The sequence below is a fragment of the Delphinapterus leucas genome, chromosome 3 (assembly GCF_059928025.1).
Source record: "Delphinapterus leucas isolate spDelLeu-1000000601 "Yukka" chromosome 3, BTC_Dleu_Yukka2, whole genome shotgun sequence".
Classification (NCBI taxonomy): Eukaryota; Metazoa; Chordata; class Mammalia; order Artiodactyla; family Monodontidae; genus Delphinapterus; species Delphinapterus leucas.
The window spans coordinates 57,472,635-57,495,315 of NC_143131.1; the positions used below are offsets into that span (position 1 = coordinate 57,472,635).

General features: G+C 43.7%; 1 protein-coding gene across 1 annotated transcript; it reads left to right on the top strand.

Moving 5' to 3' along the window:
• The first annotated feature begins 8,889 nt into the window (after positions 1 to 8,889).
• Positions 8,890 to 22,234, top strand: CARTPT (CART prepropeptide). The gene is made up of 3 exons (XM_022551385.2): positions 8,890 to 17,620; positions 18,049 to 18,132; positions 18,996 to 22,234. Exons 1-3 carry the CDS (start codon positions 17,462 to 17,464, stop codon positions 19,101 to 19,103), a joined length of 351 nt encoding a protein of 116 aa, XP_022407093.1. The 5' UTR covers positions 8,890 to 17,461; the 3' UTR covers positions 19,104 to 22,234.
• The last annotated feature ends 447 nt before the right edge of the window (positions 22,235 to 22,681 follow it).

The window sequence follows — 22,681 nt, forward strand, 5'->3', positions numbered from 1 at the left end:
CTCACGCTGAGCACTGTTACTGTTTGAAAGCCATGTGATCAGTATCCTGTGTGGTGTGGGAGCTGGATGTGGGTGACTGGGGGCTGTGTGAGTAGGTGGCAGGAGAGGATCTCAAGGCTTTTGCCCTCCGGCCCTTTGTTCTCCTCACTGCTCCTGCAGGTCCAATTTCCAAGCAGCAGACTTGAGAGCCGTCTGCCTAAGGCGGCTGGTGATGAGGCCACCAGATGGGGACAGGAAGTGGACACTGTGGCAGTGGATGGTGGATTTTAAGCTGGTTACCTCCCCTGGCTTTCTCACTGACCCTTGAGTTCAAAAGCACAGAGGTGGTGGCAGGAAGAACTGATGGAGCCATGTGGCAAATGGCAGACTCACCACTCACAAGCTGTGTGACTACTTAACCTCTCTGAGCCTGAGTTTCCTCATGTGGAAATGGGAGAATAATTCCTGATCCTCAGTTTAAATGAGAAATACCTATCAGGTGCTTTGCTCGGTGCCTGGCCCAGAGTAAGGGCTCCATTAGCATACACGGCGGGGTTCTGATGTCAAAATCTATTGAGTGTATCCCCTAAGACACTAATACATCTTGTCTTCAGAGCTGCTTTTCAATAAGCTCTATGCTATCCTAAAAATTAATTAGGTTGTTATGCCCCGCTCCTCTTCACTACAAAATTGTAAAAGGTTTTCTCCATTTCTCTAATGCAATGTATTTTAGAACTAAAATTTTCCCAGTAGATGCAGCTATAGAGGAATAAGCTGTCTGACGACAAGACCCAGGCTTAGTTCAGGGAAATGGCCCTTGAGATGCAATCAGTGGGTATTACCAACAGCCATTTCAGCTTGATCTGTCTGATCCCTAGGAAAAGAGATCCTAGCCATTTCTTCTGGAGGCATCAAATTGGTATTTTCCCATTCTTATGATGAAGTTCGTGCTCTGCAGCATTGGAAGTCCAGTGCCAGGTCATGTGTGATGTCACCCAGTGCCCACAGTCACTGACTGGCACCGTCCCAAACTCTGGTCATGCCGGATGTCCTGGGCAGCAGCGGCAAAGCCTTCCCTGAGGCTGACCTGTGGTGGGTTTCAGCAGGAGCCCCAGAGCAAAGACCCAGCATAGACTCCCTTTGGGAAGAAAGTTTAGAGTGAGGGGCCAGGAGTTTAAGGTCTCAGAATAAAGCCAGAATTGTACCAGTTGTGCAGTTTGTGTCTCCCTCTGTAGACGCCTAGCCATGCTTCTCTGGGTGTGTGTGTGTGTGTGTGAGTGTGTGAGTGACAGTGCCTGCATGGGAGGTGTGATGAAGAGGGAGGGGGAGGCACAGGCTTCTATTTCCATCCAGTCTGCTTTCCAAAGGCTTTCCTGGGGGCGGGGGTGGGGAGGGGGAAGGAAACCAGGAACACAGCTGCAAAGGGGCCCCGAGATATTGCTGGACGTGCCAGGTGTGTGGGAGCATTCGCACCAGTTTGGCCGTGGGCAGGTGAAGGATGGCTGACTGCAGATAGCATGAGCTCCACATGACAGGGGAGGGGGTGGCGTGGGGCTGCCCAGAAGGCTGACCTTCCGCTTGTTTCCTCATTCAGAACTGTTCGTTCCGGGGCTTCCCTGGTGGCGCAGTGATTAAGAATCCGCTTGCCAATGCAGGGGACACGGCTTTGAGCCCTGGTTCGGGAAGATCCCACATGCCGCGGGCAACTAAGCCCGTGCGTCACAACTACTTAGGCTATGCTCTAGAGCCCGTGCTCTGCAACAAGAGAAGTCACCACAAAGAGAAGCCCGCGCACTGCAAGGAAGAGTAGCCCCCGCTCGCTGCAACTAGAGAAAGCCCGCGCGCAGCAACAACAAAGACCCAACGCAGACAAAAATAAATAAATAAATAAATTTATAGAAAAGAAAAAGAACTGTTCATTCCTGAGACGCTCTGTGCCTGGTGCTGGTTCACTCAGACCAGAACCTGGTCCTCCCTGAGTCTGCAATCTATGGAGGAAAATAAACCTTTGGCAAGGAAACAAATTAATCCATTTCAGATAGTGATAAGTGCTCTGAAGGAAATGGGAGTTCTGTAATTAAGAATAACAAAGGGCAGCTATTTTAAGTGGCTGTCGAGGTGACATTAGAGCAAAAGACCTAGAGGATGAGAAGAAACCACTCAGGAGTAGGTGAGGGTCGAGGGGAGTGGCCTGAAATGAGGTGAGTGGAGGCCTACAGCCTAGTAGATGCTCAAAGAACCGGTGAATGTGGGTGGAGAGGGCAGCAAGGACCAGATAACTCTGCGTCTTGTAGGCCATGAAAAGAGTTAGGAATTCAAAGTGCAAAGTAAGCCTTCAAGGGATCTAAGCAGGGGAAGAACAAGACTCAGTTTATGTTTAAAAAAGATCACTATGGCTGCTATGATGGAACATGGGATTTGAAGGAGCGAGAAGCACAGCTTTCGAGTTCCAGTTTGGAGCGTTCTGTGCTTTTCTCTTTTATAGCTCATCTCACACTGTACTGGAATTGTTTGATGTCCCCTCATCCCACCTCCAGTAGCTTACCCATGGCTTAAGGGGCATTAAGTGTTTATAATTCTCCACCATCAGCCCTGAATACATAAGGGCTCAACAGTTGTTTGCTTATTAAATAAAAGGGGGTGCAGGTGTTTAGGTTTGGAGTGTAAGTATACTGTCTCCAAGAATGTCTGCTTTGAAGGAAATTGTTAGGGAGGAAAATCTTTTCCTCCAGCCGCTTAGATTCAGTGATTGGGGACCTGCAAATCTGACTGACATTAGCTAGATGAACAGGATTAAAAACACACAATTTTTATTAATATTTACATGCATGGGACTTCACAGAAAAAAAGTGAAAACTCAAAGAAGCAGTTAGACTTGGGAGCTTATATACGCTTCTTAACAAAGGAAAGAGGGTTTGAGCTTCAAGGGACAATAAATTGCAAGGAAGTGACTAGGAAATACATGGGAGAAACTAATGGAAGAGGAGGACTATTTTAGTAAGCTTTGTTTCTGCAAAACTTGTTGGGGTCTCTCTATCTTCGGTGATAAGGGTCGCTCTCCTCTTCTGGTACAGGAGAGGGGGATACCTTCACGAAGAAAAAATTATTTTCTGCTTATAGGCAGATAAGGGAAGGGCAGAGAACTCTTTCTGTGTTTATTGATTCTCAATTGCCTTCAGCTCAAATTCTTATCAAAATAATCCTTATGCTAAAGTGGCATATTGTGGGGTAGCATACCCTGACCTCCTTCCAGATCTGTTTGCACATGAAAGCTCTTAATTTTAAATAATCAGTTACAGCTAATTCAAAAAGATATATGCACCCCAGTGTTCATAGCAGCATTATTTACGATAGTCAAGATGTGGGAACAACCTAAGTGCCCATCAATGGATGAATGGATAAAGAAGATGTGGTATATATAGAAAGAATATTACTCAGCCATAAAAAAGGCTGAACTCTTCCATCTTCCACAACATGGATGGACCTTGAGGGTATTATGCTAAGTGAAATAAGTCAGACAAAGAAAGACAAATACTGTAAGATTTCACTCACGTGTGGAATATAAAGAAAATAAACAAAATAAATGAATAAGCCAAACCAAACAAAAACAAACATGTAGTTATGGAGAACAGAGTAGTGGTTACCAGAGGGGAAAAGTTGGAGGGTGGGGAAGGCAAAATAGCTAACGAGTTTCAACTGTATGGTGATGGATGGAAACTAAATTTTTGGTGGTGAACATGCTGTAGTGTATACAGAAATAGAAATATAACATTGTACGCATGAAACATATAATGTTGCAAACCAATGTCACCTTCTTAAAAATAAATCAACAAAAAATCAGTTATATTAGTTAATAGTCATACCCACTCCACTTCTGGGCCAGGGAATCAGAGGTGGATATCTTGGTAAAGAGATACAGAGCAGAGAAGTATTAATAAAAAGCTGCCTAACCACTGATGGGATGTCATCTCCCCAAGAAAACTTGTTCTATAATGTGGGAGCTCAGGTAAAGGACTCTGTATTGTTCAGCTTGTCCTCCTCAAGGCCTCAGTAGAGTGGTTGGAGATAGAAGTCACTACATGTTTGTAAATTAAACTGTATGTAAACAGATTTCGTGGAAGGTTGTGAACCATGAATGTAGCTGCTTTGTGGAATGCAAAGCCCGCCAAGATGGAAAATGTAATTTCAGAGCTGGCTGTGGGTGCTGGAGGCAAGATAGGGCTCTGCAGAAAGAGGCTGGGAGAAGGTGCCCTGGGTGACGTTTTTGGTCTTCTGGGTGATGTTTCTGTATCTGAAGAGGATGAAAAGGTAAACAGCACACAGTCTCACCCCTAAGGTTAATTCTGTTGGGAGACTGTATGCAGACTGCTAAAGTGCAGCATTTTCACATCTGGTGAACTGATTGGCAGGTGCTGTAGTAGACATAGTAATACGTGACGTACCTGAGGTATGTGGGAAGGAAGGCAGAATTCAGAGGGCAACAGGAGTCACTAGAGGCTTGGGAAAATGCTGGAAGGAGAAAAGAGCTGTGAAGGGAGGGGACATTTGTTACCTGTGTTCCATATGTGGAAGGAACATGTGTTTGGCAGCTGTTGCAGATAAACAAAAGGAATTTAGAATTAAATTGGGTGTTTGGAAGAGCTCTCCAACTGTAAGTGTTCTGAGATGCTTTAATTCGATTACAAAAGGATGAAAATCGTTGCCTTTTCTGACTGGGAGTTTATGGAGTGCCTTCTATGTGCCAGGCACTGTGCTGAGTGCTCTACATTCATTTTATGTCATCATTACAGCTCTATGGGGGAGGTATTTTTATGCCCATTTTGTGGATATGGAGTCTGGTAGATGGTTTGGTTTGTCTAGTGCCGTACAGTGGGTAAGTGTCTGGTTTCAGTGCCTGTGCTTTTTCCTATACCTCACACTGTCTTATTGGTGATCCTAACAGAAAGGCTCAACAGTGATCTTTTCGGGGTTCAGTTATTCCCCGTCTTATTTTTGTTGAGTTTCTTCTGAAGTCCTGGACCCACTGGCACGTCCTTGTCTAAGGCCTGGGCTTAGGGTTACCCTAAGGGTTAGTCTTGGGCTCAGAGGTACCCCTCTTGGCTATGGGGATATTCCTGTGCTTTCTCTGTAACCAGTCTTATTAAATGTCAACTAAAGGTACAAGGGTATAAATGAGAACCCACCTCTCTTCCCCGTATTGATGGGGGCCAGTGTTGACCAGGTCATGCAATCAAGCTCTGTAGACCTGCTCTCTCTTTCCTTAATTTTGCTAGTTTATCCTGGAAAGAAAGAGATAACCATATCATCTGAGGACCCATTGTAGGAACTGCTGTGAAGGGGAACCAAGGCTCTTGCCTTGTGTACCTTAAAAGAGTTTCATGTTAAATCAGTTGTCAACATTTTAAAATCAGGAAGTTTCATGTAAAAATCCAAATTTCCATCTATTGAAAAACCAGAAGTTCTACCACTCTCTATTGCCTTGTATATGGCCCTCTTCATGCCTTACCTTACTGGCCCTCTTAGATATCTGAGTTTGCAGTCCCAAGGCTAGAACAAAGCTAATTGACCTAAAGACTAGTTCAGTGTATGCACCAAGAAAGCCATCTGATCATTGAAAGAGTGAGATATGTCTGGCTTCCACCAGGGGAGTATTTATTTATTTATTTAAACTGAAGTATAGTTGATTTAGAGTGTTGTGTTCACTACTGCTGTACAGCAAACTGATTCAATTATACATATATATATATGTATATAGCTACTTTTAAAATATTGTTTTCTATTATGGTTTTTCATAGGATATTGAATGTAGTTCTCTGTGCTATACAGTAGGACTTTGTTGTTTATCCATTCTGTATATACAGATGCCCAATAGGTACATGAAAAGATGCTCAACATCGCTAATTACTAGAGAAATGTAAATCAAGACTACAATGAGGTACCCACCTCACACCAGTCAGAATGGCCATCATTAAAACATCTACAAAAAACCCCCAAATCTCTTACTTCAATAAATATCTTGCAAAAATAAAAAATTGGAAACACAAGTTTGCAAACTAAAAAAAAAAAAAAATTCTGCGAATAACAAATGTCGGAGGGGGTGTGGAGAAAAGGGAACCCTCCTACACTGTTGGTGGGAATGTAAGTTGGTGTGGCCACTATGGAAAACAGTATGGAGGTTCCTCAGAAAACTAAAAATCGAATTACTGTATGACCCAGTGATCCCATCCCTGGGCATATATCTAGACAGAACTATAATTCAAAAAGATACATGCACCCCTATGTTCATAGCAGCACTATTCACAACAGCCAAGACATGGAAACAACCGAAGTGTCCACTGACAGATGAATGGGGAGCTTTTAAATGGCGCTTGCCTGGGCACTACCTCAGGCTGATTGAATCAGAGTCTGAGGCTAGATAGGCATTACTAGAAAAGCTCCCAGGGTGGTTCTAATCTGCAGCCAAGTTAGGAAAAATAAGTAGGGCTTGCGCATAAGTAGCACTCCAGCCTCAGGTCTCTATGTCAGAGAAATGGGCTTATGAAGTCTTGCATCAAAGTTGCTGTTTTTACCTGTTTCCCAGCACCTCCGGGGTGGCCCCATTCACCTCATCCTGATTTACTCACGTGTAATTGGGCTCTTTTGACTTTTATGTTTGCACCTCCACTGCTAAGGTTTTATAGAATTCTGGAGAAAGAGAGAAGATGAGAAAGGAACAAAGAATTATTTCTAAGTCTTCCTTTGAAATGCTCAAATATCAAGAGTATCTTATGGCAAATATTAAGATTCCTAGGAAAGAGGAAACATTTAGAAGTTACTTGCTCTTTTATGTTCACCCTTGCTTCAGAAATAAAACATAATAAAAAAAATACAATAAACTGGACAGGTTTCTTTCTTTTTTTTTTTTTTTTTGCAGTATGCGGGCCTCTCACTGTTGTGGCCTCTCCCGTTGTGGAGCACAGGCTCCGGACGCGCAGGCTCAGCAGCCGTGGCTCACGGGCCCAGCCGCTCCGCGGCATGTGGGATCTTCCCGGACTGGGGCACAAACCTGTGTCCCCTGCATCGGCAGGCGGACTCTCAACCACTGTGCCACCAGGGAAGCCCCTGGACAGGTTTCTTTGAAGTCCTTTTCATCTGCTAAGGAGAAATTTCATTAGCAAACACTGGAGGACATTGGTCTCTGTGGTTACCTGGTGGCTGCTGTGGGCAAAGCTCCAGCTTTCGTCCATTCCAACCCTCACTGCAGGGCACTGGGCAAAGGCCATGTCCATCAGCGATATCTTCATCCAGGGCTATCCTGGCCAAGAGTGCAAATGGCAGAAAACGACATTTGCATCTGGGTACAAAGCATCACAAATGCTTGTCACTGTGGCTCCGCAGGGCCCCCTCCTCATCAGTCAGGCGTGTGGGGTTTTGTGTCCTTATAGGCTGAGATCTTTGCTCTTCCAATGGCTAAAAGGCCCTAAGGCCTCTCGTGTACTTGACATTAAGGTCTCTGTCATAACATGGCCAGTCCCAGTTCACATTTCGAAAGTCAAAGCTTGCACTTGGAGACTTAACCTGCTGTTTTTTCAGCTTCCAATGGAAAATGACTTGGTTTTTCAGGGAGCAATGGAGAATCTTGACCATTAGGCACTATCTTTTACTGTATTTAAAAATTATTTTAGAATTCAAGTTTTACTTTCTCCTTCTCTTTTGCTCCCTCTTTTTTTTTTAACCCCCTTACAAAAATGACCAAGTTGATAAAATAAAATGGAAGGAAGGTATAAATAAGAAAACACTAGTTTTTCAGAGGATTTGGGTCCAACTTCCTTCCCACTTGTCTGGGGACCTGGATCTAGTTACTTAAATTATCAATTTTATTGTCTACAGAGTTGGGAACACAGTATCTGCTCAAGGTGAATATAAATAAGTCTTTCTTCAAGGTTTAATTACTTATTATATTTTGGGGGCTTATCTCTGCATGCTAGGAGCTCTTGGAAAGCCCCTTGAGATGTGTTCATGACCCATTAGATCAGGGGGCCATGGAAGTCTTTGCTGAACTGGCAGTGACTTGACTCTACCCATCTATACTGGGTAGAGTCTATATAGCTATTGAGCTGTTCATGTTTTACGAACAAAGTGTATTGGAATCTTGAAAAGATTTGGCCTTGGAGATGTTTGTAGGGCAAAGCGTGCTTCCTGACACCTCACTAGATGATGCAAAAATCCCCTGAGCAGTGCTCTTCAACCAGGGGGTTATATCATTCAGGTTTTATCAGAATCACTTGGGGCAACTTTTTCCAATGACACTAGCATTCCCTGAAGAAGCCTCAGTTTGACCAATCCCTTGCCAAGAACACTTTCCCCTCTTCTCTGCTCAAACATTCCATCCTTCCTTGACCTACCTTTCGAATTGCTCCAGCCTAAAGAGCTTGTCTTCCATGCACTTCTTATTCACTCATTGTCTAGATGATTTATTTGACATCAATTAGCAATTGATGGCTAGCTTCTGTTTCAGTTGAATGCAATTTGTCTTGCTATTTAATATTTCACTTATCTCTGTCTAGTGGAAATAATACAGATCTGAATTTTAGTTCTGGCTTGACTTCTAACTGTATATCTTAGGCAAGGTATTTAGACTTCTTGGGTTTCAAAGCCCAGTTGTTAAATTCTGCAGTTCTCTTCTTTACCTCACCAGTCAAGCCTAGGTTCTTGCACAATTCACGTTAATCAATTTTTTTTTCTTTTTTGACAGAGTCATTGTGGTAGATAGTTTCTAACATGGTTCCCAATGATCCCTGCCTCTTGATAGTCACACCTTTATGTAATCCCCTGCCCTTGAGTGTGGGCAGGACCCAGTGAATAGAATTTGGCAAAAATGATGGGATGTCACTTCTGTGATTAGCATAGGAGAGACTGGGCCTGGCCTTTTGTTGGCATTCTCTTTCAGGCTCTTCTCGCATGCTTGCTCTGATGGAGAGGGCTACCTGGAAAGAATTGAGGGTGGCCTCTAGTCAAGAGTCAGCAAGTAACTGAGGCCACAGTAAAGTAGCCTTTGAGGAAGTGAACCTTACCAACATCCACTGAGTTATCTTGGAGGTGAATCCTACTCTAGTTGAGCCTTGAGATGACGGCAGCCCCAACTTCTTCTGATTGCAGCCTTCTGAGAGACCCTGGGCTGACACCTTGATTGTAGCCCTATAACAAACCCTGAAGGAACTAGCTAAGACACACCTGCATTGCTGAGCCACACCTGCATTCCTGACTCACAGAAATGGTGAGATAATAAACATAGATTGTTTTAAGCCACTAAGTTTTGAGGTAAGATAACTAATATTATCTATGAGGTGTATTGATGGATATGGTAGTCTGTCTACCTGAACGGGTCAGATTAAGCTAAATTATGCTGCAGTAACAAATAACCCCCCAAGCTCAGTGGCTCATATCTACAAAAGTTTATTGCTTGATCACACTCTGTGTCCACTGAACGTTGGTTGTAGCTGTGCTCAATATTTTCCTCCCTCCAAAACTCTCCATAACCCAGGCTGACAGAGCCGCTCCTTTTTGGAACATTGCCAATCATCATGGAAGAGGAAAAAGAGAGCAGGGCCAAGTATGTACTGACTTTTAAACCTTCCCCATGAAAACAACACATCATACATCTGCTTAGTATTTCACTGGCCAAAGCAAGTCATGTGGTCACGTATGAGTTGAACAGGACCCAAAGTATAATCCTACCTCAGGGTGGAGCACTAAATAATCATGAACAGGAACACAATGTATAATATACCATCAGAGAGAGGGATAGCCACAGACTGCCATGATATACAGAAAAGAGAAGGAATAGCTCACATCCTCAGATGAATGGCAGTAGAGGCCCCAGAGCCTCAGAGAGGAGAGTACTGTTAAAGAACTCTCGGGCTTCCCTGGTGGTGCAGTGGTTGAGAGTCTGCCTGCTGATGCAGGGGACACGGGTTCGTGCCCCGGTCCGGGAAGATCCCACATGCCGCGGAGTGGCTGGGCCTGTGAGCCATGGCCGCTGAGCCTGCGCATCCAGAGCCTGTGCTCCGCAATGGGAGAGGCCACAACAGTGAGAGGCCTGCGTAACGCAAAAAAAAAAAAAAAAAGAGCTCTCTTTTCCAGAGAAGGGTGGAAAATTAAGGGAATATGGGGCACTGAAGAAAGCTGAGAAGTTTTTAAGCATGTCCATAATCTCCATTGTCACCTCTCTAACATCCCCCTAAAACAGTCAACTCTCTGGCAAGTGCAGCTTTAAGGCACGCCTCTCTGTCCCCACTTTTCTAGCTGGATTGCCTTCCCTAAAGTCTCTAAGCTTCTTTTGTATAGAAATATGAGAACCTTCCTTGTCTATAATACTGTTCATAAAGTTAAACTGGGTTTTCAAACAACTGTCTTCCAGCAATCATTTATAGGAGAGGAAAATGTTGACATGTTACCTTGGGCAAGCTTGGTGTTCTCTGGATTGCAGTCTTTCCAAAGCCCACTCTAATCTCCCCTTCCTGAGTAATAAGCACAGTCCCTGTGGATGTCCTGCAAATGTTGGAGGAGCTTAAGGAATGCTTGCTAGCCCATCCATCTCAGAGGCTGCCAGCCTGGCTTTAGAGAGGCAGTTTGATGGGAAGAACAGAGACCTGAATGTCAATAAATCTAGCTTGCAGAACAGGAGAAGTGGGGTCTGACTTAGCTGGTAAGCCAAGCCAATGTGATGAATGTACTGTTAAAACCAGAACCAGATTAAACTTCTGTTGATGTGCAGTGGAGAAATGTCAGGGCCAGAGAGCTTCTAAAAAGTAGAGGAGAAACTTGTTGAAAATCTTTCTTCGTATAAAATATACTTTTGCCCTCAGGCCCTGCCTCTTTGGATCATGCCAGATGGTATTCTGTTTCTCCTGAGGTTATAGTTTATGTCAAAAGAAATAGACTTCACTTTGATTAGTTCTGAAGGAGGCATAGAAGAGTCCCAGACTAGTCATTTTTAAAGTGACCTTAGATGCCATCTAAGCCAAACCCCTCTCTAGCACAGAAGTCATTTCTTCATGTCTCCATGATTTGGAGATTGGTGATCAGGGACAGGTTTTAAACTTCATAAGAATTTTTTTAGGATTGATCCTATTCCAGTTTTCTTTCCATATTGCATCATGGTGAGTGTGAGGGGAAAGCAATGAAGTAGAAATCTATAAGAAGAGCATGGAGACAATATCCTTCTTCCTAGTGACAAAGCAAGTTTTGCATTTGAGAAAATTTTTCCATTTTGCAACTGAAATGCCCTGAGTTATTGGAGGAAATGTTGAGAGAGGCCATAGTCTGAACCTCAGAAATCCTACTTCTGAAATTGACTACTGTGAAACAATTTTACCCCTTCTGGCACATTTTTTCCCGTCACACAAGGGTGACAATGGTGTTTCTGGATAGTAAATTGGTAGTACTTTTAAGCTGCTTGGATGAAGCTATTCTGTAATAGATGTGTACCTTATTGGATGGTCATCTTGTTAGTGTCTAAAGGTAATCTTTCATTTCATAGCAACTAATGGTCCCCTCCTTATCTGTGTCAGGTGCCATGCTACATACTGAGAATACATAGGTGACTAGATATATTCTCTGCCCTCAAAGATCTTGTCTAGAAAATGAGATAGACATAGGATAATACGATGTAATGCAGGCTAGGTGTTTTAATAAGTATATGTACAAAGCTCTATGGAAACAAAGGCAAAGCAAACCTGGTGGTGTGATGGAGCAGTGGATGAGGAAGGCTTCAGGTAAGATGTATCTTGAAGCATGAGCTTTTTAGATGTTCAAGGTGTGGTTCATAGGGAAGGACATGGACAGAGGCAGAGGTACAAACATGCAGAGAACATGTGCTAGTCATTAATGCATTCTAGGTTCCTCTTAACACTGTACTTCTTATTTTGTCCCTTTTACCTTGGTGGAGCCATGTGACTAGTTCAGGATAGTGATTTGGAAACAAAAGTGAAATATCACTTCTGGGCCAAAACTTTTAATAGCTTGTTTAAGACTGTCCAGAGCTCTTTTTTCCCTTTGGAACACAACCAGGAACATCAGACATGGTGAATGTTCTGTCATTCTGGGTCCTTGACTGACCATGATGAACACAGCACTCCATCAACCCTTGATGTACATGTGACATGAGTAAGAAATATACCTGCTTTTTTCAAGTCACTGAGATTTTTGATTGTTTGTTACTTAGCATAACCTAGTCTATTTCTCTAATTCAGTGCAAAATTAAGAAATAAGTATGGTGTGCCTGCAAAATAAGATACAAGATATCTGATGGGACTTGTTGGGAATGGAGAAAAATGAGATTGGAAATATGGGCCAGGACCAAATTATGAGAAACTTCGACACCATTGTTGTGAAGCTAACTAGAATCTGTAGGCAACGAGCAGCCATTGAAGGATTCAAATTGCTCACTATTAAGTCATAGAGTTCATCTCTTGGGGCATCCTAGTCTACTGCTTTAGTGCTAAACCTAATACTTCCTGTAAGCTTAGGAGATCTGGATCCAGAAGAGTTAGAGGAGAAAACGGGATAGATGTGGCACAGGGAGTGTAGGCTAGGTGTGGCACTCCATCTGCTGTGTTCCAGGTGTGCTGTGCAGAAGAAACCAGAGAAAGGTTGCTTGCTTTGTCCTGGGACAAGTATCTCTTCATCAGTGATTTCTCCTTATATCCTACTTTTCTTAGGCTAGACCTTTCAGGTCAAGAAGCTTACTTTCAGTGTTAGTATTTTAAAAATGGAATTATTTGGGTTCATCTATTCTTGTGTTTCCTGTTCATTGGATCAAAAATTGGAACTCTTTATTGCTGCTTTGGATGTTCTTTTTCTGCTCTGCAGTTCCGTTTTTAGTCATGTTTCCCATTACACGTTGCCACCTCTCAGATTCTCCAGGCAGCCTGCTCATCAGCAAAGCAGATCGGTCAGTGTTCCCTGAGACGTCCTTGCCTCGGTGACTTCACTACATAGCCCACTGGCACCCGAGGCCCCAGAGTGGGATGTTTGGCATGACTGAAATTCTACCCACCCTCTAGGACCCACTCACATGCCATTTTTTTGTGAAGCTTCCTATCTTTAGAGGGAATTAATCTCTGAATTTTCTGGGCTTCTCCTTCTCTATTAGGACCCTAAGTTCACTGAGTTGTTATATTATGGGTATTGGTGGGCATGACCAGATCCAAAGATCAAGGGCAAGAACTTGTCTTGATTATCTTAGCAGTCCTCCTAGTACTTAGCAGTGTTGTGAACATATTGGCATTCATATTTTTAAAAATTGAAAACCTTGAAATTGAAAGCCTTTTAACTGAAAGCGTAAAAACATTAATGAAAAGCTTTGTCTAATTTCCCCTGCTTTATTCCTTCGGAGGCTGCCTGTAAAGCACATATTCTTCCCTACTACATCTCCAACACCTCCCAATTTAGCACCAACACCAAATGTCCTTCCCTGAAAGATTATTTTCTTTCACATAGTGATAAAGATGTTTAGTCAGAACAGAGTGAACATCAGTTCCTTTGGAAGGAAGGCTCTGGACTGAAAGTCAGTAAACAGAAGATGAATGCCAATGGAAAGTAATCTCTCTTCCAGAGGCAGGGAGGGTGGAGAGCAGACAATGTAGAAATGAAAGTGTGCCACCTGAGAGATTATAAATGTGTACCAAAGGAGACAGAATGATGTTTAACTTGGGGGGAAAGTGCAGCAAACACAGGTAAAGAGAAACAATCTTAAATGCAAATATTTAAGGATTTAAGGGACTTCCCTGGTGGTCCAGTGGTTAAGAATCCGCCTGTCAACGCAGGAGACATGGGTTCGAGCCCTGGTCCGGAAAGATCCCACATGCCGCGGAGCAACTGAGCCCGTGCACCACAACTACTGAGCCTGCGCTCTAGAGCCCGCGAGCCACAACTACTGAGCCTGCGTGCTGCAACTACTGAAGCCCGCACGCCTAGAGCCCGTGCTCCGCAACAAGAGAAGCCACCGCAGTGAGAAGCCCGAGCACCACAGTGAAGAGTAGCTCCCACTCAACCGCAACTAGAGAAAGCCCGCGCGCAGCAACAAAGACCCAATGCAGCAAATAAATACATTAATTAATTAAAAAAAAGTTAATGAAACTGAGGAAGTTTTACTGTTGAGCAAGACTTGGCTGTGGGGGGTAGAGAGGGCGTTAATGGACAATAAAGTATTCTGACATTTGAGCAATATGACAATTCAAAAGGCTGGTGCTATTGCGGGCCATATAGGAAAAGAAATGATTCAAAATTTGAAAGAAGGAGGGAGAGGGAGGTACTGGAATTTGGAATGTCATTTTGGTGTCTGCTTCTCCATGGTCTTCTCATTATTTACTACTTTAGGGCTCCAGAGTTATCATTTAGTAATACTGACCAGCCCCTGTAATTTTAGGGCTTTTAGACCAGAGCCAGACTCTCTTCTCTTGCCAAGTCACAAATCAATTAATGGGTTAATTAATTAATTTTTTATAGTGAAAATTTTAGAACTCCAAGAGATAGACAACGGTCAGAAGAGTTTCTTCCAATCTTTTAAATTCGGATAGCAGTACATTATAAGTAGATCTTACTGGCACTGGTTTCTCAGCTCTCTGCTGATGAGATTTCTCTTCTTGAGCTATTTCAAAGAGCAGAACGGGAGACCTGCTCTATCTTAGGAGGAGTGATTGAGAGATTTGTCTACAGTAAATCTCCGTAGACACATCCTGGTCACTGCTTCTCTTTTGAGAGGTGACTTGACTCCCATTTCTATATCTGAGATGAGAAGTAGTAATTAAATCCACTTATGACTTTACTTGCTTGGGGGTATCAAAGATGGGTTTTTTTTTTCTTTCTAATGGAGTCATTAGAAAGTAGCAAGAATACATAAATTCTCCTGCCAGAGCATGGTATACAGACTGCAGAACATCTCATGCTTTTGTGCCCTCCCTTGTTATAACTTACATAAGTTATCTTTGGGAATAAAATGGTCTAAATCTTATTGTACCATATGATCCCTAAAGATAGGTTATCAAGTCGTTCTATTCATAGACGAAAAAAGCATTGCAGCGTGTAAATGACCAAGATACCTGTGGCTTGCTTCACAGGATTGTCCAAGGGTCCCTTTCCCAACCCCTCAACTAAATGTGGTGTCCTCCTTCCATGAAGAGGATAGCACCAACCAAACGTCAGCAGGACTTGAACTTTGAGCTGTTTTTCCAGTAGGAATGGCAGAAAGGAAAAGCTATTGTTTGTGTCTGGATAGATCACAGTTTGAGAGGAAGTATTACATTGGGAATATCCCCATCTTTGCAGAAGGATGGGCTAAAATCTTGTTTGGGACTGTTTTTCTTCTAAAGCTTAGAATATACTTTTATCACTGGAGATGGGTTTTGCAACAAGTGCCAACATGTGTCTGTAAAGTTTGAGTGGCAATATGTGCTGCTACTGAAGTTTTATTGTATAGAATGGCAAGGTGTGTGTGAAAGGCAGAGCTACGGGAGATGCTAGATTAATTTTCAAGTTGCATTTGTCCCAAAGGAAAATGTTTTGACGCTGTTAATATGCGTGCCAGTTATTAGAGGAGATATTACTTCTTTTTTTCTTTTGAGATATTACTTGTTGAATTGCTTCCCAGTGTGCATTTGAGTAACAGTTAAATACTTGATAAATGTAATAGCTAGACACATATTATGCATTAACTATCCCAATGACCCAAAGCATCTGGTAAACAATAAATCTGTGGGAGAATAAATTAGTGGATACTTTAGATGGGGTGGTCAAGGACATTTAAACTGAGATTTCAATGACAGGAAATAGTCAATCATTTGGAGATGAAGGAATACCATTCTAGGTAAAGTAAGTGTAAAGGCCTCAAAGTGGGAATGAGCTTGGCCTGTTAAGGGACCAAAAAGAAGGCTACTGAGGTTGGAGTGGAGAGGGCAGAATGGTAGGGCATGAGGTTGGACAGGGGTACAGATCATGTAGTACTTGGTAAGTCAGGATAAGGAATTTAGATTCATTGCTTAGTATGGGAAGTAATGGGAAGCCATTAGTGTATTTTAAGTGGAAAAACATTCTGGCTGGGGGTCACTTATGGATTAGAGGAAAGCAAGAGGAGATGAGGTGGGAGTTGGGGGTAGGCAAGAAGTAGGTGGGGGCAGCTGTCCAGGACTGGGGTGGTAGTAATGGGGATGGACGAGAGTGGATGGATTCAGGAGCAGTTGAGAAAAAGAGGGTGTTGTGAGAGAAGAAGCCAGGAGGGCAGGCAGGTGGGATAAGCCTCTAGGTCTAAGTAGGAAAACATTGTCTCCCCTACAGGAACTTTCATTTGCATTCAGGCTGTAGGGACTCCAACCTCTGAAAAAAAAGCCTTCACAAGTCACTGAGGAGCTGGCTCACCACTGACTTTTAATCTTTGGAGATATTTCCATAATCAGGAAGTTGCATTTTTTTTCCACCCCTTCTTTCTTTCTTTCTAGTTAGGCTTCTTAGATATCAGGGGTGGGCAGTCTGGTAGGAGGGGTTCTGAGGATGGTTGAATTTGCCCTGAGGAAAAGCCGAGATACTGCACACACAGCCACTCGTCTGGTCAGCCTCAGAGTTCAAAGGAGAGCCTTGGTGTTCATTGTGCTAAGGGCCAGGGGTTTTACATACCTAATTTGTCATTCCATTCTCCTGAAAACATTGTGAAATACATTTTAAAATTCCAGTTTTACAAAAGAAAAGGGTGAGGCTCAGATATGTTCTTTATGTTGTCCAAAGTCACCCAGCTTGTAAGTGGTAGAGCCAGGACTGAAACCAGAATCTGGCTCTCTACACTCTCCACACCGCCGCTGAACTGGGGTTATTCTGCTTTCCTTCTTTTCTCATTACCACACAGAGTCCACCAAAGAACCCAGCATGAGAAAGGCCATGCTTTCTCTTTCTTTTACGTACTATATTTGCCTCCTCTCCACCACAGAGTACCTCGTAAGGTGCTCAGCAAACGCGCCTGCCTGGAGGCAACACTGTCTTCTTGCTGCCACCGATGGGGCTGGGATAAGAAGCACGGTGGTGCTGGGAGGTGGATCGTGCCGCTGTGGCTGCTAGGTGATGGGGAAGGACTCTTCTGTCTGTGCCTTGACTCGAAGGCATTTTCCATTTCCTAGTCCCCTCCCGCTCTCCATCCCTCACCTCTTGCCCCTCGACTTCAGCTCAGGCCCCTCGGGGAGCGTCCCTTGCTACGGGTCTGACAGCACTTGGGGGCGCGGGGTCCCTGTTTTCCGCGCTCTTGCCCATCTGTACGCAGAGCCTCGTTCCGGGGCGCCTGGAGCCCAGCGGGCATTGACGTCAAGCGGCGGCGAAGCGCTGCCTACAGACGGTTGACCCGGACCCTCCTCCACACCCCCTTCCTTCATCGCCCCCTCCTTCTTCCCTGCGCCCAGGCTCAGGCTCGCTATAAAAGGCGGGAGCGCGGGTTGCCCCCGTAGCGCCGGATTTCAGCACCATGGAGAGCCCCCGCCTGCGGCTGCTGCCCCTCCTGGGTGCCGCCCTGCTGTTGCTGCTACCTCTGCTGGGCACCCTAGCCCAGGAGGGCGCCGAGCTCCAGCCGCGAGCCCTGGACATCTACTCCGCCGTGGAGGATGCCTCCCATGAGAAGGAGCTGGTCTGTATCTCCCCCGCCCCAGAATCCCCTGGGCTGCCGCGAGGTTCCTTCCTTTGTGCGCGTCCTTCCTCTCTCCCTGCCTCCCCACCCCCATTCCTAAGTCAGGGCCCGGGGAGGTGGGCGCAGATTCCCGGCTCCCGCTGTTACCCGAAGAACGTCTTGAGCCCACGGGCTCCAGACAGTCTGTAGAGCGAATCCCTGATCCCGGCTCCTCGGAGCAACAGGAGTCTCCGAGGCTCCTGGACCTGCGGTCAGTTCGTGGGACAGCGTTCGCTAAGTTTCCACCCCTTGAACATCCCTCTTTGTGGAGTCCAGGGGAGGAGTGTGTGTGGCTCTGGGGTTCCTTATAACTAGGGCTGGAAGAGAGCACCGGGGCTGGGTGCACAGCCAAGGCGGCAACTTGGGGCTCTGCGGGCGGTGTGTTGCAGATCGAAGCACTGCAGGAAGTTCTGAAGAAGCTCAAGAGTAAACGTATTCCGATTTATGAGAAGAAGTATGGCCAAGTCCCCATGGTAAGGCTTTGGGGTCGCCCCTCCCCATGCTTTTCCAAGAGGAAATACACCACCTGGAGTCTTTTACACAACCTTCTCTCCAGGATGTGGCAAATAATTCAGATAATGGGTTTGCAGAATTCTGTGGGCTCCCCTTTGTTTCCACCCTCAGCTCTTGCCCCTTGGTCTCTAAGGTTAAAGAGTAGATCGACCATTTCGGAGGATTGAACAGTTTGTGCCAGGAATCAGCCCTTGGGTTTCTGTGGAAAGCAGTATTTCCTAAAAATGTGTTCTTTTCACCTCACAAAGAATTCTCTGAGTTGGAAGAGCCCTTAAATCCAGTCAGTGCTTGTTCCTCTAATTTTCTTCCTGCCTTCCGGACCACTGCCAGGTTTTTAAAAGTCTAAGTTCTAGGGTCAAAAATCTTGATTCAGGTCTGGTCACCTTCCTTGAAGAGCGCGCGCGCACGCACACACACACACACACACACACATTTTGATCTTCTTGGAGTGAGGAGGGTACACGGAGCAGGGGGTGTGAGAATGTCTGTCTATTGTTTATCTCTTAGATAAAAAGGTCTTGTTGATTTTTTTTTTCTTTTGGATGAGCAATTAAAGGAGCCAGGAAATGTAGCTTCCCCACAAAAGGTAGAAGAAAGTAAGACGGGTTCAATAATTTAAATTTCTTTCTTTTTATGTTCTCTCGCTGAAATTATAAGCACAAGGCTCTCCTCGTTTCAGGCCTGACTGTACTTAGACCCATGGTGATGGTGGTAGGGTTCATCTGTCTCTCCCATGAGGCAGACTTTGTGTTGATGGGGAGACGTGCCTGTTGGGAGCATGGGCATGCGTGTGCAGGGTGACTACACATTGTATTGTTCGCAGTGTGACGCGGGAGAGCAGTGCGCCGTGCGAAAAGGAGCTAGGATCGGGAAGCTGTGCGACTGTCCCCGAGGAACCTCCTGCAATTCCTTCCTCCTGAAGTGCTTATGAGGCGTCCACCCTTCTCCATAAGTCCCCCTGCCCCCACTTTCCCCAGAGGACCACACCTTCATCCCCGGAGTTTGGCTTTAGCAGCAAAGTTTGCATCTCCCTCTGAGGAAAAGGGGGCTCTTTTCCTGCTGTTTCCAAATAAAAGAACACATTAGGTGTTACTGTGTGAAGGGTAATGCCTTGTATGGTGTTGATACGTGTGCAAAGTATTCTATTCTTATTTTATCTGTCTGACCAGCTTTTCAAAGCTTTTTCAAATAAAAACCTTTTACTTTTTATTTAAATAAAGAAGGAGAACTTCACTTTGAAAATTGTATTTTTGTAGGTGGCATGACAGGATGAAAATTAGATCAGGTAAATCTGGTAGATGACATCACAACCTGGAAAATAAATCACCCCAAGCATCACAAATTGAAGCATGTACAAATTATACATAATAAAATGTTTTTCATAATTGCTCATAGTGCTTTGTTGTTTCTGCATAAGTAATTTCAACAGGAATGGTGGCATTAATCATGCTGTTGTTTTCAAGGAGAAATATTTTAAAAATAGCAGTCTATTGGGAAAACGGCACCGGGGCTCCAAGGAGTTTTCATCATTAATTAGGAGTTTGCCACACAAGCTTTTGTACACAATTTTTCTTTGATTGCAGTGGTGTGGGGGGTGTGTGTGTGTGTGAGAGAGAGAGAGAGAGAGAGAGGGAGAAAGATGAAATAAAGTGAAGATGGTTGGAGTTGAGTTGATATATTTTGTTTATTAAACGCTTTAGCTAGAATACTTAATTTTAACAGGGAGACCAATACAAGAGAAATTGTCCCATACTTTAGCCACATTAAAAGCAATTTGAAAAATTAGGACTTTTGTTTTGACACCTCTTTATTAGAAGATATGCATTGGTTAAAAAAAAAAAACGAAACAGTGGGCTCTTTGGGAGTTGTTGTTTGTCCAAAGGAAGGTAAATAGCTATTTCAGGTGCCCTAAGCGTGTGAGACACAACCATTCGCACTATTTACTACACCATCCTGGAAATATTCTCACTTCAAAGCAATAACAGTCATTTCAGTAAATAGTTTTGAGGGGAACAAGTGAAAATTAATGGGGGCAGCTTCAACTCAAGAAATACAAAAATCTTAAATGTAAAGTTTAAGAGTCTTAAAATGTTTCTGAGTGCTTACCCGAGGTCACATTTCTGGGGGTTTAAACCAAACTAAGTAACGTTTAGGTGGAAGCATCATGAGAGGAGCAGGTGCTTTTTCCTAATGCAAACTCAGGAGGCACCTACGTAGTAGTAGAATTTAAAACTAAACTCCCTCCACTGATTCTTGGGGACCTAGAGTATGCTGTTAAAAAATATTTTCATACACAACTACCTTTTGCAGTGTTCTTATTGTTACTGTTATCATGGCTGGTCTTCCTAATAATCTTGCAAGATACTGTTATCACTCCTCTGCCCCCACCGCAGAGGAGAAAACAGACACCAAGAGAGGAGACAGAACTAGCACAAGTTACCCAATCCTAAATCATGATCTCAGCTCTAATTTCTCTGACTCCAAAGATTTATCTTTTCTCTCCATGTCCCTCCAGAACAGGCTGTATGGACTCCCAAATTCCCCAGAAGCTCTTCTTTCTTTAGTAGAAATTAGCTCATTGGGATGCCAATGTATTTTGGGGGGGGGTCACACTTCAATTTGAATTCCAGGCTTTAGTTGTGATTGAAATGTGTTGCATTTTAATCTTTAAAAACTGAAAAGAGTTATTCAATAGTTTCATAGCCCACTGCTTTTCCAGAAAGCATTTCAGTTGAAATTCTATCTTTCTTGAGTACCTTAACTCTTCCCATTTGTGTCAGTCCTACATAAATAAGATGTGGAAATTGCTTTAATCATTGGTTAGTGCACAGATAGGGCCCTCAGGGATAACACTTAGAACTGCTTCCTATTTTACCCTGGAATGTTTCACCCAAAAGCAAGAAGTGTTGGAGGAATTTGTAGTTCAAAGAGAAGAATAAGAATATTGCTCTAAACCCCTTTAACTTGCCCCCTCACCCCTACCTGTACTATATCATCCCTCCTTTCTTGTTTAATATGGATATGGACTTATGGGGGATTGATGATGGAGAATCTGTGGGCTTGGTATGAAAAGGGTTTTTCCAAAAATTTTGTGTGGGTGCCCAGATTTTAAGTTCATAGTGCTAGTAACATTTTACATTAACGATGGCAACATTTAATCTTAAGTGGCTTGTTGGAAGTAACATTGCCTTTTCACTTTATCAGTATTAGAGCTCCTCTTCTAATAGAATGTCTTAGTATGTTTAATGATTGAAGGTCCCTTTGGTAGAGGACAAGAATATTAAAGATCGAGAAAGTTTAAATGAGAAAAGTTGTCGGCCATATGGAGGCTTCCATGTGTGTGCCTTAGAGACCTTTTGAGATTGGCTGAAAGATCAGGGGTCTGAAAGTTGACAAGCTGCTCGATCTAAAGATCTGGGGAATAATATTACAAGGCATAGGAATGGAGCAGTGTTTCTCCCAGGGACCTGGAGATGATGTGTGAAAGTTACTGGAGGACTTTTCTCCGTTGCATACAAACATTCCCCTTCCCATGGTGATTACTGACCTTATACCCCTCACCCTATGCCAGAATCTGGAGGGCTATGAGGGATACATAGTCTACCTGTGTACCTGTACCCTCTCCTGATCCTGAAAATGGCACATCTGACTCTAGGTATTGACAAAGATTCTTTGCTTGACCAAACTTTAGTCAGCTTCCTGAACCTTGTCCTAGACCCATCTGTGTGCTTCCTTGTAAAATATAGTATTAGCAAGAACCCTGCTAAGTCAGTTTATCAAGAACTCCCCACCCTGGACATCTGATCGCTCTCCAAATATGATCAAGTTCCTTACCCTCCACCACCCCCGAAGTGATGTCTGATCACCCTGGCCCACCTTCAGCAAAAATCCTGTTAGATCAGTTTAGCCAGGATCTCCCCTTTTACCTCTTAATAACTTTCCATTCATAGACCCCCCAACCCTGTCCCTTGGCCATAAATTACTACTTGTCCATGCTGTATTTGGAATTGAGCCCTGTTCTATACTGAGGTCTCTTTTCCATTATTGCAACAGCCCTGAATAAAATCTGTTTTTATGGCTTTAACTACTGTCTAGCTATAGTTTTTCTTTGACAGTTTGAAGTGTAGTTAGGGAAGGGGATTTAGGATTGTTTAGTTTAAATAAGATCCTCAGGTGGTTCTGCTAAGTTTCCTGTTCTAGAACCACTGCAGTGCTGAGCTAGCTTTTAATATAACTCATTCATTCCACACTTTTTTGAGTACCTTCCATGTGCTAGGTACTGAGAACATAATGGTAAGTAAGATAGACACAATTCCTGTTCTCATAGAGTTTATAGTCTACTGCGTGATAGTCTAGTGGTGAGAAAAATTAATAAGAAACAAACAAATAAAAATTACAAGCCATGAGAAATTCTATGAAGGACATTGTGGTATCAAATGAGTGACCAGGAAAGGCGATATATGAGCTGAGAGTTAAAGGATAAGGAGCCAGTTATGTCAAAAACAGAGT

What these genes read in the sequence shown, in the direction of transcription:
- CARTPT (XM_022551385.2), top strand. Translation starts at nt 17,462, where the DNA reads ATGGAGAGCCCCCGCCTGCGGCTGCTGCCCCTCCTGGGTGCCGCCCTG. An exon ending in CCTCCCATGAGAAGGAGCTG is followed by an intron (nt 17,621 to 18,048) that starts GTCTGTATCTCC and finishes GGTGTGTTGCAG; the next exon opens with ATCGAAGCACTGCAGGAAGT. An exon ending in AGTATGGCCAAGTCCCCATG is followed by an intron (nt 18,133 to 18,995) that starts GTAAGGCTTTGG and finishes TATTGTTCGCAG; the next exon opens with TGTGACGCGGGAGAGCAGTG.